Here is a 15,513-nt window from a genome sequence, read left to right on the forward strand (position 1 = left end):
ATAGGAATAATTTGCTTATGATTGGAAATTTTATTCAAGCAGAAAACCTAAACTTTCTGTAGATGCCATGACAAAAGGCATTTTGGAAATATTTTCTTCTTTTAGTCCTTTGTATGCTGGCTGTTGCATGCCAGTTTCTAAGATTTAATATTTTCAATAGAGATTCCAATATACAGATCTTTAGTTCCTCTTAATTTTAACTGAAACACACTAGTACCTCAACTTTTTCATATATGCCAAATTTTTTAGGATATTTTCGTTCTACGAAAGTTTGTTCCTCCTAGGCTACCATCTCTTCTTTCCAGTGAACTTTGGAATAATTTCAAGGATCCTCCTGGGTAAAAAGAGTCCCTTTAAGTCACCTTTAAAAACAAAGCCAGTACTACCTGTTTTTTTATTTCATGGCTAGTGAAGCTTGTATGATTGGTTATTGCAAAATACTTTAATGTTTATTGAGCTAAATTATGTTTCCAGAACATTCTTATGTTAACTTTTTACAGAGTCAGTATTCTAGTAAGAAATATAATAAATTTCAATCACTTTCTCCCATCATCTTTACTGGTATAGGGCATATGGCTAACTCTCCAACAATCAAATTGGTTTTCTCCTTCTCTCACTGTGCTTTAGTGACTCTAGCCTCTGGCCAGGAAGGACCCAGAGGCCCTGCTGCCTCCCCCCCACCCCAAAATTGGGGGCCCTGCCACTCTGTTTCTAAACCACTAAGTGACCCCATATGTGTGCTTCAGTGGGCCCAGCACAGGCAGGACACAGAAATGGACAAGGCACAGCGAGAACAGGTTTTCCTCCAAGACCCTCAGGCCACCCCAGGGGATCGTGGGAGATGGGTGGGCAGCAAGAGGGGATATGGCATGTCATGAGGTGGCCACACTTTGGGGTCACGGTCGTTCCTGATTCCAAAGCCATCAAGAAGTTGGGCAAGCTTGGCTCAAATCTGTGACCACACTTGTGAACAGTGGGACCTGCAAGGACAGGGCAAAGGCCCGGTGGGCTCTGGAGCCCTGATGGGGTTGGGCAGCAACAGTGAGTACGATAGCTGAGAGCCCCTAGCCCCTCCAAATAAGAATTGGTTCACAGATCAGAAATATTCAGTGTGTGGTTAAATTTTAGATTACAGGACAGGTTTATTTTTAAAAATTAATTTTATAATAGGGAATATGTGAACAGAAATAAAACATGCTTCCTTAATAGCTACTTCTAAATATATCACATTATTTAAATGATCATGTTTTTAATCCAAAAAACCAGTTATGTTTTTATTACTTTATTTACCTAAGACAAAAGATAGTATATGAAAGAAAAATTAATATGCTGATGTCCAGCTCATCAAAAGTTAGCTCATTTTTAAATAAATGCCTGTTATAATGTATCTTTGAAAACTTCCATGACCCTGCCTCAATAAATTATTTGAGCTTTGTCATGACTTAGTCACAAAAATGTTGGGAACTAATGGTCTAGACAGTGGAATTTTGCACCAAGCACTTGAATAGCCTTACATTATCATTTATTAAAGACAGTTAAGGAAAATGTATAATGCACTACTATGTGCCTTATTTTAGTCCCGTTCTCCCTTATCTTTTTAGTATGCCTTCAAGACAGTGTGTTGGCTTTCTGGAAACATGGAATGCAGGGTAAAAGCTTCAAATCAGATGAGGTAAGATTTCTCTAATTACCTCCAGTGATTCCCATTAAAGATTTTAAAAGTTGAAACATTCGTTTTATGTATTTTCTTTCTGAACCCACGTTGCTATGTTTAATGCCTTTAATGCCGGTAGAACAAAACTGCCAGTATTGTCCCTTCAAATAATGTTCAGTTTTGTATTTATTGTATTCTCAGTGGCCACGAGGAATTGTCAAACATGAGTTTACACAATTTCAGTCCTCTTATTTGTAATTTATAAATATGGTTGCTAAACTTACTAAACTTTTCTAAAGGTAATAAGCCTTTTCCATAATCTATAAATGTGCAGCTTCTTTTTTTTTGTATAAATTTATTTATTTTTATTTTTGGCTACGTTGGGTCTTCGTTGCTGCACGCGGGCTTTTCTCTGGTTGTGGCGAATGGGAGCTATTCTTCGTTGTGGTGCACAGGCTTCTCATTGTGGTGGCTTCTCTTGTTGGGACCACGGGCTCTAGGTGCTCGGGCTTCAGTAGTTGTGGCTCACGGGCTTAGTTGCTCCGCGGCATGTGGGATCTTCCCAGACCAGGGCTTGAACCCGTGTCCCCTGCATCGGCAGGCGGATTCTTAACCACTGCACCACCAGGGAAGCCCCTGCAGCTTCTTTTTTAATGTTATATTTTAAATTCTAAATTAATATGTATTGGATCACGGGACTAAGGAAAATCTAAGAAAATTAATTCGTTTACTAAATATTTATTGAGTATCAAATACATTTAGGACACTATTCTTATTATAGCACTGAAGACATAATGAAGCATAATTATAAATAATATCAAACCCTTACGATGTCTATCTTCCAGGCACTTTACAAATGCTATCTTATTGAAGGCTAATAATACAGTGGGGTTTAGGTACAATTCAAAGTAAAGTTATGTACTATTCATATTCCCGATTTTACAGAGTGATTAAGTAACTTACCCAGAGTTACAGAACTAGTTAAGTGACAGAGCCTGGATGTGAAGGGTCTCCAAAAATCACTTCTACTGAGATAATAGGGATATATTTCATGTAGGAGGTGGGACTTGGGCTCCCACCTTGAGAGGTGAATCCTAACAGTTCAGAGAATACTAACAGAGACATTTCCCATTTGTGTGAGTACCTGTGTAATTCTTGCACACCAGGGCCTCACAAATACATGGACTTATTTTGAAGCTTAAAATCTTCTATTTGAATTACCTTTACACTGTTATTTAGATATAACTATTTCCACCTCTTATATGAATGCAGAAATAGAATGCTTCCAAGTAAAAATGATGTAAATCAGTGGAATTAGAATGCTTCCAAGAGAAAATGATGTAAATCAGCTTGTCTTTGAAAGCGTCCGTTTAGTTACTGACCCATGTCACTAAATGTCACCAGGCCCCTGCATTTAATGAAGCCTACAATCCTACTTACTGCCATAACATTAATTGTCCTCAGATGCTGTTTTCACTGTGTCACTCCTGTGGTTTGAAATCTGTAGAAGTTACTTGTTTACCATATCAAGTGTGAATTCTACCTCCTATTTTTAAGTCATCTTGCTTACCTTTTTCTTTCTGGTTTTGTTCTCATCCTTCAATTTGGGCCTACCTATAATGTTCATAATGTAAAAATCAGCCATTCTAGTCCACAAAGATTGGAACATTTCTGAACTGAATACTCTGAAAATCAGCTGCATTTAGTATAGCACCAGATTTATTTTCTGGTTCAAGTTTGTTAACTCCATCTTCTCAGCTAGACTGCAAACTCATTGATAGCAGAGTATTTTTATACTTATTTTATATCCACACTGTCAAGAGTTTGTGTTCCTCCAAAAGCTGACCCTAAAACAAGGACTCAGGTCCTTGTTTATTTGGGAGTAGATCCCAGAAAAACAAGTGACAGAGTAAGGAATGTAAGATGCAGAGGGACAAAAAGCCAACAAAGAGCACATTAATAAACTGCTTCTCACTGTGGGCAACGAGGGCTTAATCCTATAGGAACTACTGAGGAACAGTGTGGAGCACACCTCAGAATTGGCTCATCAGAAGGTGGGGAGGCGGGTGCATTTATACACCAACTGCTGTCCCTGGTAGTTAAGGGTTTCCCCCAGAGGTGGCAACTCCCCACACTTTGGAATAGTACCTGTGCACGACTGAGTACCTTCTTTCTTTAGTATTGGAGAAGACAGAGCAGAGGAATACCCCCAGTACACAGATGTAAGACACAGGTGCATGGGAGTGTCTACCGCAGCTCTGCTGAAATCAGGTGGGCTGAGGGGTGCCACCTCAAGCATCTGCCCTATGACGTAAAGGAAGGAGTAGGGGCTGTGCAGTCCAGCAAACCTGTACTCAGATCTTGGGTCTACTAGTTATATGACCTAAAAGTAAGTTACTTAACCTCACTGAGTCTTAGTTTTCTCTTTAATAATATGGGAATGATAATACATATCATAAAAAGTTCTAAGGAAAGTGCTTGACCCAAACAGATGTTCCATAAATGTTGATTTGTTTCTACTAATAAGCAGTCAAGAAAAACCTTACTAAAATCTATTTAATTTGAGGAATTAAGTCTATCAAAAATTATCATTCTTTTTAATACTTGCTCTATCTAAATGATTTTTAAATTATAATTTAAATAATATGGGGATTAATAATATGGGATATTTTCTTTCATAGGTTACCCAGGAGATTTCAGATGAAACAAGAGTTTTCCGCTTATTAGGATCAGACAGGTAATAGTTTGGTTGTTTTATTACCAAAGGAGTTCAAGAATTGTATTTTTAATTATATTGTCAACCTCTGACTGTGTTTCAAACACTTATTTTTCAATATACTTATATTGTTTCAATATATTTATTTATATTGTTCAATAGAAGTAACATTGGTTTATAACATTTATATAAATTTCATGTATACAGTGTTATATTTCTAGTTCTATATACCCTACAGTGTGCTTACCACCAGAAGTTTAGTTTCCTTTCATCACCACACAATTAACCCCCTTTACCCATTTCACTCTCCCTCCACCCCTACCTCTTCCCCCTAGTAGCCACTCTGTATCTACGTGTTTGTTTTTGTTTGGTTTGTTCATTTATTTATTTTTATATATGTTAAACAAAACTCTTAGAGGCTTCAGAATCTTAGAGAAATTTCCCTGTATCTTTATTGAGAGAGAGAAAAAATATTTTAATTAGTCAATTAAGCAAGCTGTTGTCAGTGTGAGGATCATGATTCCAGAAACAGTTATACTCAGCCAAGACAAAATGTGTTAGATGGGTGTTTATGTCCCTAGTATCATGACATATTTCAGGCTCCTTTGTTTTCATCATTTCTCCCTGGCATGTTAACTTCTATTAACTGTTACTGTATATATCCAACAGAATGTGCACCTCCTGACATGTACTTTTATATCACAAGATATTTGACTGAGTCTCTGAGGTCATTCTAAATTAGAAGGAATTATGTGGTCTCTGTGATCAAAGTGAAAGATAAGTTCCAAAACTATGCTTTCTCATGAAAAAAGAATTATAGCTTTTGTTCTTCAAAGTCTATGTTATCTGCCTCTACAATGAATAAAATACCTATCCCTTCCTATTTTCCAAAAGTTGTTACTGCAGCAAAACTGGCTATAGTGGTATAGATTAGTCCTGAGGCAAGGATTGAGAACCTCTGATCTTCAAGTTCAGTCTAGTCACAAAACCATTGCTTAGATATTACACACTTAAGGAAGTCGGGGAGAATTGGAGTTATGACTGCATAAAAATTTTTTAAAGAGACTTTTGTGAAGAGAAAAAGGATTTTTGGAAAATGGCAACTACCCATTGCCGTTGAAAAGGCAAGCCCAGAGAGCATGGCAACCTAGTAACTAGTCCTGCATAAAAGAGAATTGGAGGACCACCTGGTAAATGACTGTAGAATGGGAGGCCCTTTGCTTCTCCAGGAAGGGCTGACAAAAGAATTGTAGATCATTCAGTGATCCTGGCACAAATAGCACTCTGGTGAGACATAGTATGAGAGATTTCTGCTTGATAGAGGGTAGGCATCAGAAGCCATTTCTCTTAGTTACTTGTTTCCTTCCAACTCCTTCCCCCAGAATTTTCTCTTTCATCTATCCCTTCTTTGTTTGTATTGTTTCTCCATTCTCTGTCACTCTTGCCCTAAAAAACTACTTTTTTCAGACCATTGCCTTGTTCTGATTATCTTCTTACTTGGGCATCTGCTTGATTTTAAGACATATATCTTAACCAAGGCTTTTGTTTTGTCTTAATTTTTAAAGTGATTTGTTAAATTGTATTGTTTAAATATAGGTATTAATGTCTAGGAGGAAAGAAAACTATGTCAGAATATTAATAATGGTAAACTGGGCAGTTGAATTATAGGTAATTTTATTTTCGCCTTCTACTTTTCTTTAATGCATGCTTTAAGTATATATTACTTTTTTGTTTTCATTTCAAAAGTAATAATATGCTAGTTGTAGGAAATTCATACACTAGAAAAATATAAATTATTTATGCAACTCCCCCCACCTCCCATTTCCCCTTCTAGACTTTTTTCTCTGCAGTGGCATATTGTTTTTTATTTTGTTCTCAAACCTATCTTCCCACAGTGTAGATCCTATGATATGACACTTGATTGGTTTTTCTTCCTATTGGTCCTTTCATTGAACTCTTAACCCTGCCTTTGTTCCAGGGACAAGGGAGACGGCCCCATTTCATACTTTACTATTTATTTGCAAATACCTTGAAGAACAGTGTGAGTGGGTGCCTCTTAAAATCCTGTTTTATTGTCTCAGCCCTTCCTCCATCCCCTTCTTGTTCATGTATATTCTAAAGCTTTATTATACCTTTTTTTGGTATATATGAGTAAAGCAAATTTGTTTTTAGTTGGAATAAGATGAGACTATCCTGAAATGTTTTTAATATTTTATATTCATAAATTCATCAATTCTTATTCAGTTTTGTTTTTAAGCTATAAAATGTAAAGCTGAATTTGACTGTGCATCTATTAATGTGATCTCTGTGTAATTTTATGTGAATGTGAACAATGATATTCTTTCCTGGTTTGATGTTAGTATTTGAAGATGAAATCTCTGTTTCTCCTCTTTAACAAGACTTTTGTTTTGATTTAATTGCAGGGTTGTTGTTTTGGAAAGTAGGCCAACAGAAAATCCTACTGCACACAGCAATCTTTACATCTTGGCTGGACATGAAAATAGTTACTAAGCAACAGAAATTGGTCTCAAATGACAGGAAAATGAATACAGTCCATTGAAAGCAAAAATATCTTAAGGAAATTCAGTACAAACTACACTATGATTTGCTTTAATTGTTATGGGTTATATCTCAAATGATCTGTACTTTAAGGTAGAATTCAATATTTTCTGTAGCTGGAAACAGCTATTCTATCTCTTGCCACTATGTGGTGGTTTTATCAAGTTTGCTTAATAAAAGCTATGAGACAGATAGTCCTCTAGTTCCAGGAAACACAGTCTTTTTAAAAAAAATGTTTGTAACAAGGATGCCATGATATTTTTAGATAACAACTCATGTGATTATCTTCAGAGAGATAAATTTAGTGACAGTTTTCTCATTTTATACCATGTTTTATTCCTTCTTAATGAACATAATTTGATAAAGAAATTATCAGGTAAGCCTTTCACTTTTACATTGGCCATTCTGTATGTTTTTGTAAAATAGAATATTTAATCCTTATTTATTAATCTCTTGCTGGAGTGGTGTAATGTATCTAACTTTTAGCAAAGGAAGGTTGCAGAGCAGCTTAAATTTTTTTATAATATATAAAAATTTTGTTTACCTTTTAAGACTAGTACTTTGAGGGTTTAAAGGCTGTGTTTGGAGGTTCAATACATACATGCAATATTATTTAATGCAAGTATTTTGTAATATAATATCATCCAGAATTGCCTTAAAAGAGAGTTTTGTGTTTTCAACTACATATAATTGTAGGGGGTCATACAGAAGATAATGATGATGGTTGAAATATTGTTAGAAGGAGTGTGTATTTCTAGATGTGACTACTGTGTGTATGTATTCTTGACAAGCAGCATAATATACCTGTGATTTTTTTTTTTTTTACATTAGGGATAATGCATAAGAAATTAATCTTCATATATATTATCATCCCTAATGTAGGGGGGAAAAGTGTTTAACTGCCCATGATATGTATTTTACTTATACTATACCAGAGTGGAAATTGTAAAGCAACTACATGTGTATTCTTGGGTTTTTCACATATATAGATCTTCATTTTGAGTAGGTTAAAAAAAAAATCTTTAAATGAAATTTAATTCCTGATGGGATAGTATAAATAAGTATTATAAAAATCAGTATTCTAAAGATAAGTAAGGATTGGGCCATTCTTGAGTTTTCTTCCTTTCTGCTATTGTTAGTATTCAAACTGAAAGCATCACACTGGTACCTATTGTCTTAATGCATTTAACAGTTATTGTTGAGATGATGAACAAAGGGGTGGCAAGAGCAGACTATAAATTCATTTTCAGCAGTTCCTTGAGAGAAAGACAGTGTAACTATCTCATTCGGTCTTTAGCAGTCCTGTATAGTAGGTATTATCATCATCTCCTTTTTTTAGATGAGGAGATAAGGGGTTAGCAAGGTTAAGAGACTTAACCCAATTCACACAGCAAGTTAGTGGTTGAGTCAGACCATGAGTCTTGTGACTCTGTTCTTTTCACTATGCAATATGCAAACAATAAAATATTATGCAAATGAGATATATAAAGTATTGTCCTTTAAAAATGCTATGATTTCAGTAAGTGTGTTGCTGTTTATTTTGGGTATTTTAAATGGGGCCTCTGGACTGAAGGACACTGGATACAATAGATGGCAGGGGACCATACTCAAAACAGGAAATATTTACATTCTGGATACAAAGACCAATCTCCTCCTCCTCCTCTCTGAATCCTGGCAGCCAGATCTTCCCATCCTAACAACACTGGAAGAGTCTTCTCTGTGCCATCTGGTCAGTGCAAGTGGAAAGACCTAAAAAGATCCTGACATCAGAAATGTCCTGGCTAAACTGCCCAGCTGGATAACTCCCAGTTGAAGATAATAAAATACCCAGTGAAAATCGTAATGTGCCCACCACCCCATGCATGCATCCAGAGCTTACAGTTAGTCTTTTAGTCCTATGCTATTACAAATGATTAAACATGAGCTTCCCTGGTGGCGCAGTGGTTGAGAGTCTGCCTGCCAATGCAGGGGACACAGGTTTGTGCCCTGGTCCAGGAAGATCCCACATGCCACGGAGCGGCTGGGCCCGTGAGCCATGGCCGCTGAGCCTGCGCGTCGGAGCCTGTGCTCCGCAACGGGAGGGGCCACAACAGTGAGAGGCCCGCGTACCGCAAAAAGGAAAAAAAAAAAAAGATTAAACGGACTTCCCTGGTGGTCCAGTCAGTAATACTCCGTGCTCCCAATGCAGGGGGCCCGGGTTCAATCCCTAATTGGGGAACTAGATCCCACATGCACGCCGCAACGAAGAAGCCCGCATGCTGCAACACATGTCACAACTAAGAGCCAGTGCAACCAAAATAATTAAATAAATAAATGTTTTAAAATAATAATAAAAATAAAAATGATTAAACAGCCAGGAGTTATGAAACATCTGAGGAAAGCCTCTTACAGGAAAGAGAGAAAACAACAGGGGAAAAAGCACCTAACAGAAACAGACTATGCAGAATGAAGAAAATGTCAAAAGAAAAAGTATCTTTGCAAAGAAGTTGCAACTATGAATAGGAGTAGGATACTAAAAAAGGAGCTTTTGAAAAAACAGAGCTATTAGAAAAAGTATAGCATAGCTGAGTAATTCAATAGATGATTTAGAATATAAAGTTGAAGAAATTTCTCAGAAAATAAAAAGAAATGAAAATATTGGAGAAAAAAATTAAGAAAATTAACAGGCCAGGAGGCCCAATATCCAATCTCCCAGAGTTCCAAAAAAGAACAGAGAAAATAGGGAATCAGTAGAGTATTTCAAGGAATATTCTCACTACTAAAGAACTTCAGATTTTAGATTGAAAGAACACAGTGGACGAAAAAAATCTATTATGAAATTTCAGGCATGTCAGGGTCAAAGAGAAGATCTGTTATGTTTTTGAAGAAAAGGGGCAGGTCAAATACCAAGGAGTAAGAATTGGAATAACTTCAAATTTCAACAGAAGCAGTGCCTTCAAAATTCTGAAAGAAGTTTCCAACCTAAAATTCTGGATTCAAACTATTAATTGAACCTAAGGTTATAATGAAGACATTTTTATTTGTACAAGGTCTCACAAACTTCACCTTTCATATAGTCTTTCTCAAGAAGCTACCAGAGGATGTGCTTCATAAAAATAAGGTCATAAACCAAGCAATATGAAGACATAGGTGCAAAGACTGGGATTCAGCATAGGAGAGAGATGAAGGAACTCCCCAGATGATGATGATGAGATATCCAAGGATGACACCACACCAGACATACAGAACATAGGAAGCATATCAGAAGCTCCCAGAGAGGCTTTTTCAGAAAGATTAAATAATAAACTACCTGATGCATCTCCCAGACCCCAAAAAATCAGAGTGAGGGACTTGTGATACTGAAACGGAGAAGGAGGAAAGGTCAATGTAAAGGTATATTATTGAGGTCATTGCTGTGTAGACAATGGCAGCTTGATCCACCAGGTCTTCTGTGAAGCTCTGTGATAGTTCCTACAATTGTCTCCTGAAAGACAAGTGGCTGGACCATTTATCTTGACACGCTCCTCACTAGGTGAGTTGCTGCCGGGACATCACCTCCTGAAGTACCAAGTTGCAGCTTGTACTTGGACCATGTTGGCTCCTTCAGTGTCAGAGAAGGCCCTGAGGCAGAAAGCTGGAAGAGTAGGAGATAAATCTGAGCTCTCCCTCTGTGGCTGAAATCAGACATGGGAGGAGGGATTCAATCAGTGATGATATTCTTTCTTTCTTTTTTTTTTTTTTAAAGATTTTTTTGATGTGGACCATTTTTAAAGTCTTTATTGGATTTATTACAGCATTGCTTAGTTTCATGTTTTGGCTTTTTGGCCACGAGGCCTGTGGGATCTTAGCTCCCCGACCAGGGATCAAACCCTCACTTCCTTGCATTGGAAGGTGAAGTCTCAACCACTGGACTGCCAGGGAAGTCCCAATCACTGATGGTATTATTTCTAAGTAAAAACTTACCTAAGGTTGAACCAGATGGCTTCATAGGCAAATTCTATCAAACATTTAGAGAAGAGGCAACACCTATCCTTCTCAAACTCTTCCAAACTATAGCAGAGGGAGGAACACTCCCCAACTCATTCTACGATGCCACCATCACCCTGATATCAAAACCAAAGATGTCACAATGAAAGAAAACTACAGGCCAATATCACTGATGAACATAGATGCAAAAATCCTTAACAAAATACTAGCAAACAGAATCCAACAGCACATTAAAATGATCATACACCATGATCAAGTGGGGTTTATCGCAGGAATGCAAGGATTCTTCAATATATGCAAATCAGTCAATGTGATAAACCATATTAACAAATTGAAGGAGAAAAACCATATGATCATCTCAATAGATGCAGAAAAAGCTTTTGACAAAATTCAACACCCATTTATGATAAAAACCCTCCAGAAAGTAAGCAAAGAGGGAACTTTCCTCAACATAACAAAGGCCATATATGACAAATGCACAGCCAACATCGTTCTCAGTGGTGAAAAACTGAAACCATTTTTTCTAAGATCAGGAACAAGACAAGGTTGTCCACTCACACCACTATTATTCAAAATAGTTTTGGAAGTTTTAGCCACAGCAATCAGAGAAGAAAAAGAAATAAAAGGAATCCAAGTTAGAAAAGAAGAAGTAAAACTGTCACTGTTTGCAGATGACATGATACTATACATAGAGAATCCTAAAGATACTACCAGAAAACTAGAGCTAATCAATGAATTTGGTAAAGTAGCAGGATACAAAATTAATGCACAGAAATCTCTTACATTTCTATACACTAATCATGAAAACTTTGAAAGAGACATTAAGGAAACACTCCCATTTACCATTGCAACAAAAAGAATAAAATACCCAGGAATAAACCTACCTAAGGAGACAAAAGACCTGTATACAGAAAACTATAAGACACTGATGAGAGAAATTAAAGATGATACAAACAGATGGAGATATATATTATGTTCTTGGATTGGAAGAATCAACATGGTGAAAATGACTATACTACCCAAAGCAATCTACAGATTCAATGCAATCCCTATCAAATTACCAATGGCATTTTTCACAGAACTAGAACAAAAAATTTCATAATTTGTATGGAAACACAAAAGACCCTGAATCGCCAAAGCAATCTTGAGAAAGAAAAATGGAGCTGGAGGAAGCAGGCTCCTGGACTTCAGACTGTACTACAAAGCTACAGTAATCAAGACAGTATGGTACTGGCACAAAAACAGAAATATAGATCAATGAAAAAGGATAGAAAGCCCAGAGATAAACCCACACACATATGGTCACCTTATTTTTGATAAAGGAGGCAAGAATATACAATGGAGAAAAGACAGCCTCTTCAATAAGTGGTTTTGGGAAAACTGGACAGCTACATGTAAAAGAGTGAAATTAGAACACTCCCTAACACCATACACAGAAAGAAACACAAAATTGATTAAAGACCTAAATGTAAGGCCAGACACTGTAAGACTCTTAGAGGAAAAAAAAAGGCAGAACACTGACATAAATCACAGCAAGATCCTTTTTGACCCACCTCCTAGAGAAATGGAAATAAGAACAAAAATAAACAAATGGGACCTAATGAAACTTAAAAGCTTTCACACAGCAAAAGAAGCCATAAACAAGGCGAAAAGACAACCCTCAGAATGGGAGTAAATATTTGCAAATGAAGCAACTGACAAAGGATTAATCTCCAGAATTTACAAGCAGCTCATGCAGCTCAATATCAAAAAAACAATCCAGAAATGGGCAGAAGACCTAAATAGACATTTCTCCAAAGAAGATATACAGATTACCAACAAACACATGAAACAATGCTCAACATCATTAATCATTAGAGAAATGCAGATCACTTCACACCGGTCAGAATGGCCATCATCAAAGAATCTACAAACAATAAATGCTGGAGAGGGTGTGGAGAAAAAGGAAGCCTCCTGCACTGTTGGTGGGAATGTAAATTGATACAGCCACTATGGAGAACAGTGTGGAGGTTCCTTAAAAAAGTAAAAATAGAACTACCATACGACCCAGCTATCCCACTGCTGGGCATATACCCTGAGAAAACCATAATTCAAGAAGAGTCATGTACCACAGTGTTCATTGCAGCTCTATTTATAGTAGCCAGGACATGGAAGCAACCTAAGCGTCTGTCGATAGATGAATGGATAAAGAAGATGTGGCACATATATACAATGAAATATTACTCAGCCATAAAAAGAAACAAAATTGTGTTATTTGTAGTGAGGTGGATGGACCTAGAGTCTATCATGCAGAGTGAAGTAAGTCAGAAAGAGAAAAACAAATACCGTATGCTAACACATATATATGGAATCTAAAAAAAGAAAAATGGTTTTGAAGAACCTAGGAGCAGGACAAGAATAAAGACGCAGACATAGAGAATGCACTTGAGGACACCGGGAGGGGGAAGGGTAAGCTGAGACGAAGTGAGAGAGTGGCATGGACATGTATACACTACCAAATGCAAAATAGATAGCTAGTGGGAAGCAGCTACATAGCACAGGGAGATCAGCTTGGTGCTTTGTGACCACCTAGAGGGGTGGGATAGGGAGGGTGGGAGGGGAACACAAGAGGGAGGAGATATGGTGATATATGTATATGTATAGCTAATTTGTCATAAAGCAGAAACTAACACACCATTGTAAAGCAATTATGCTCCAATGAAGATGTTAAAAAAGAAAAAAAAAACTTAAGGTTGGTTGAAATCAAACAAAAAACTGCCAGATATTAACTCCAGGAAAGCAAAATGTTGTAAGAAAGAAAAGGAAACTATGACCAGTGGTTGAATGCCATAAAAACGTTAACAGTAAATAATAGTCTAATCAAAATCACAGCATAATTATATTGAGAGAGGATATGGTGAGGTATTAAAAATACCTAAATCCTCATCTCTACAGTGTGAAATCAATGAATAATACCTAAGAATTAGAAATCAAGAAGTAGCTTATTAGTGACATGGAAATAAAATAATCTGCTAAAAGAAGGAAAATGGTTTTTGAAGTAAGAGAGATGGGGGAAGAGCATGCTCTTTTTGTTGACAAGCCTTATAGGACTATTTGGTTATGTGTGTGCCTACTTTTTTTTTTTTAATGTAAAGGAAGACTAATTAAAAGCATGTTTCTGTTACATGACAAACAATATGAACAAACATACAAGTTCAGCTTTTTATACTGTACCTTACACATAGTAGGCATTCAATAAATGTTGATTATAGCTAAGGTATGCATAGTGTGGAAGAAGGCAGAGTAATTGGGGGGTGGATGGGGTGGGGAACTGGTTAAGTAAATCCAGAAGAGCTTGTGAGAGAAAGCATTTTTTATCAAGCTCCTTTTTTTTTTTTTTTTTGCTAAACCTACATCCCAGCCTTCTCTCCTAATACTCCCTGGAACACCAGCACATAAAGGCCATGATCATTCCACCTTCATTGCTTGACTCATAATGGCTCTCCCATCCTGAAATTCTGATTTTTCACCAAAAATTTAAATCCTTTACTTCACTCAAGGTACTTAGTTTACTTCACTCAAGCTGTAACTTTTACATGACATCTCTGTTTATTTTCTATTTTCTGTTTTCCAGAATTTCTACAGCACATGTAGATTACACATCTCAATGTGATGCTCAGTTGCCACCTACCGGCCAAACCATTTAGCCCTTACCACTTACCTTAGATAAATTACTCAACCTGTCTAGGCGTCCATCTCATCTGTTGATTGCAAATAATGGCCACTTCATATGGTTGTTAGGGTTAAGTGAGGTTGTGAGCATTAAAGTTTCTTGCTTATGGTGAGAAAAGAAAACTGTTGGCTCCTTTATTTTTAACCAAAAAGTTCATTAAAGGCATAATGTGCATTTTTATTCTTTAGTTGTTCCTTTCGGTATGTCACACATGGGTAGACTTATCGTGGGGCTTTTTAAATTCTGCTTTTTTCAAGTTCCTTACATGCCTTTTCATTAGAAAAATAACTGATATCTTGTATCAAAGGTCCAAGAAGCTCTTCCATACCAAACCTAGCAGCAAGGATCATTTTAGGTTTTACTGAGAATTTCAGATTGTCCTAATGGATCTTACTTAGGAGAAGAATAAGAAACATTTGTTAAAAATCTACTATATTGACATCAGAAATGAATCAAATATTCTCACTCTCACCGCTTGTTATTCATTGTACTAGAGGTCCTAGTCAGTTCAATTAAAAAAAGAAAACTAAGAAAAAAATAAAAGATTAAAAGATTAGAAAGGAATAAAAATGTCATTATTTGCAAATAAACTGTTAGAAATCGTAAGTGAATTTGGAAAAGCAGATGGATGCACTGTCAACATAAAAAACAATTACATATACATATACCTGCAATAAACAAAATGAAATTTTACAAGTATGCCATTTACAGTATAGAAAACCATTAAATATCTAAGAAAATGAGATGCAAGATCTCTATACTTAAAACTATCACTGAGGACTCCAGGGGCATGCATGGAGGAAAGGCCATGTGAGGACACAGCAAGAAGGCAGCCATCTACAAGCTGAGGAGAGAGGCCTCAAGAGAAACCAACCCTGCTGACACCTTGATCTCAGACTTCTAGCC

General features: G+C 36.7%; 1 protein-coding gene across 3 annotated transcripts in view; it reads left to right on the top strand.

The window, feature by feature from the left end:
• The window catches only part of MAP4K5 (mitogen-activated protein kinase kinase kinase kinase 5), a 138,045-nt gene extending 129,637 nt beyond the window's left edge, over window positions 1–8,408 (top strand). For all 3 annotated transcript variants that reach the window (XM_060004580.1, XM_060004579.1, XM_060004581.1), the window contains exons 30-32: window positions 1,602–1,672; window positions 4,336–4,391; window positions 6,794–8,408. In XM_060004580.1, the coding sequence (XP_059860563.1) occupies window positions 1,602–1,672; window positions 4,336–4,391; window positions 6,794–6,881 (215 nt within the window). In that variant the 3' untranslated portion in view covers window positions 6,882–8,408. The remainder of the gene's footprint in view (window positions 1–1,601; window positions 1,673–4,335; window positions 4,392–6,793) is intronic.
• Window positions 8,409–15,513: the final 7,105 nt, after the last annotated feature.

Source organism: Delphinus delphis, chromosome 2, assembly GCF_949987515.2.
Source record: "Delphinus delphis chromosome 2, mDelDel1.2, whole genome shotgun sequence".
In the NCBI taxonomy this organism is placed as follows: domain Eukaryota; kingdom Metazoa; phylum Chordata; class Mammalia; order Artiodactyla; family Delphinidae; genus Delphinus; species Delphinus delphis.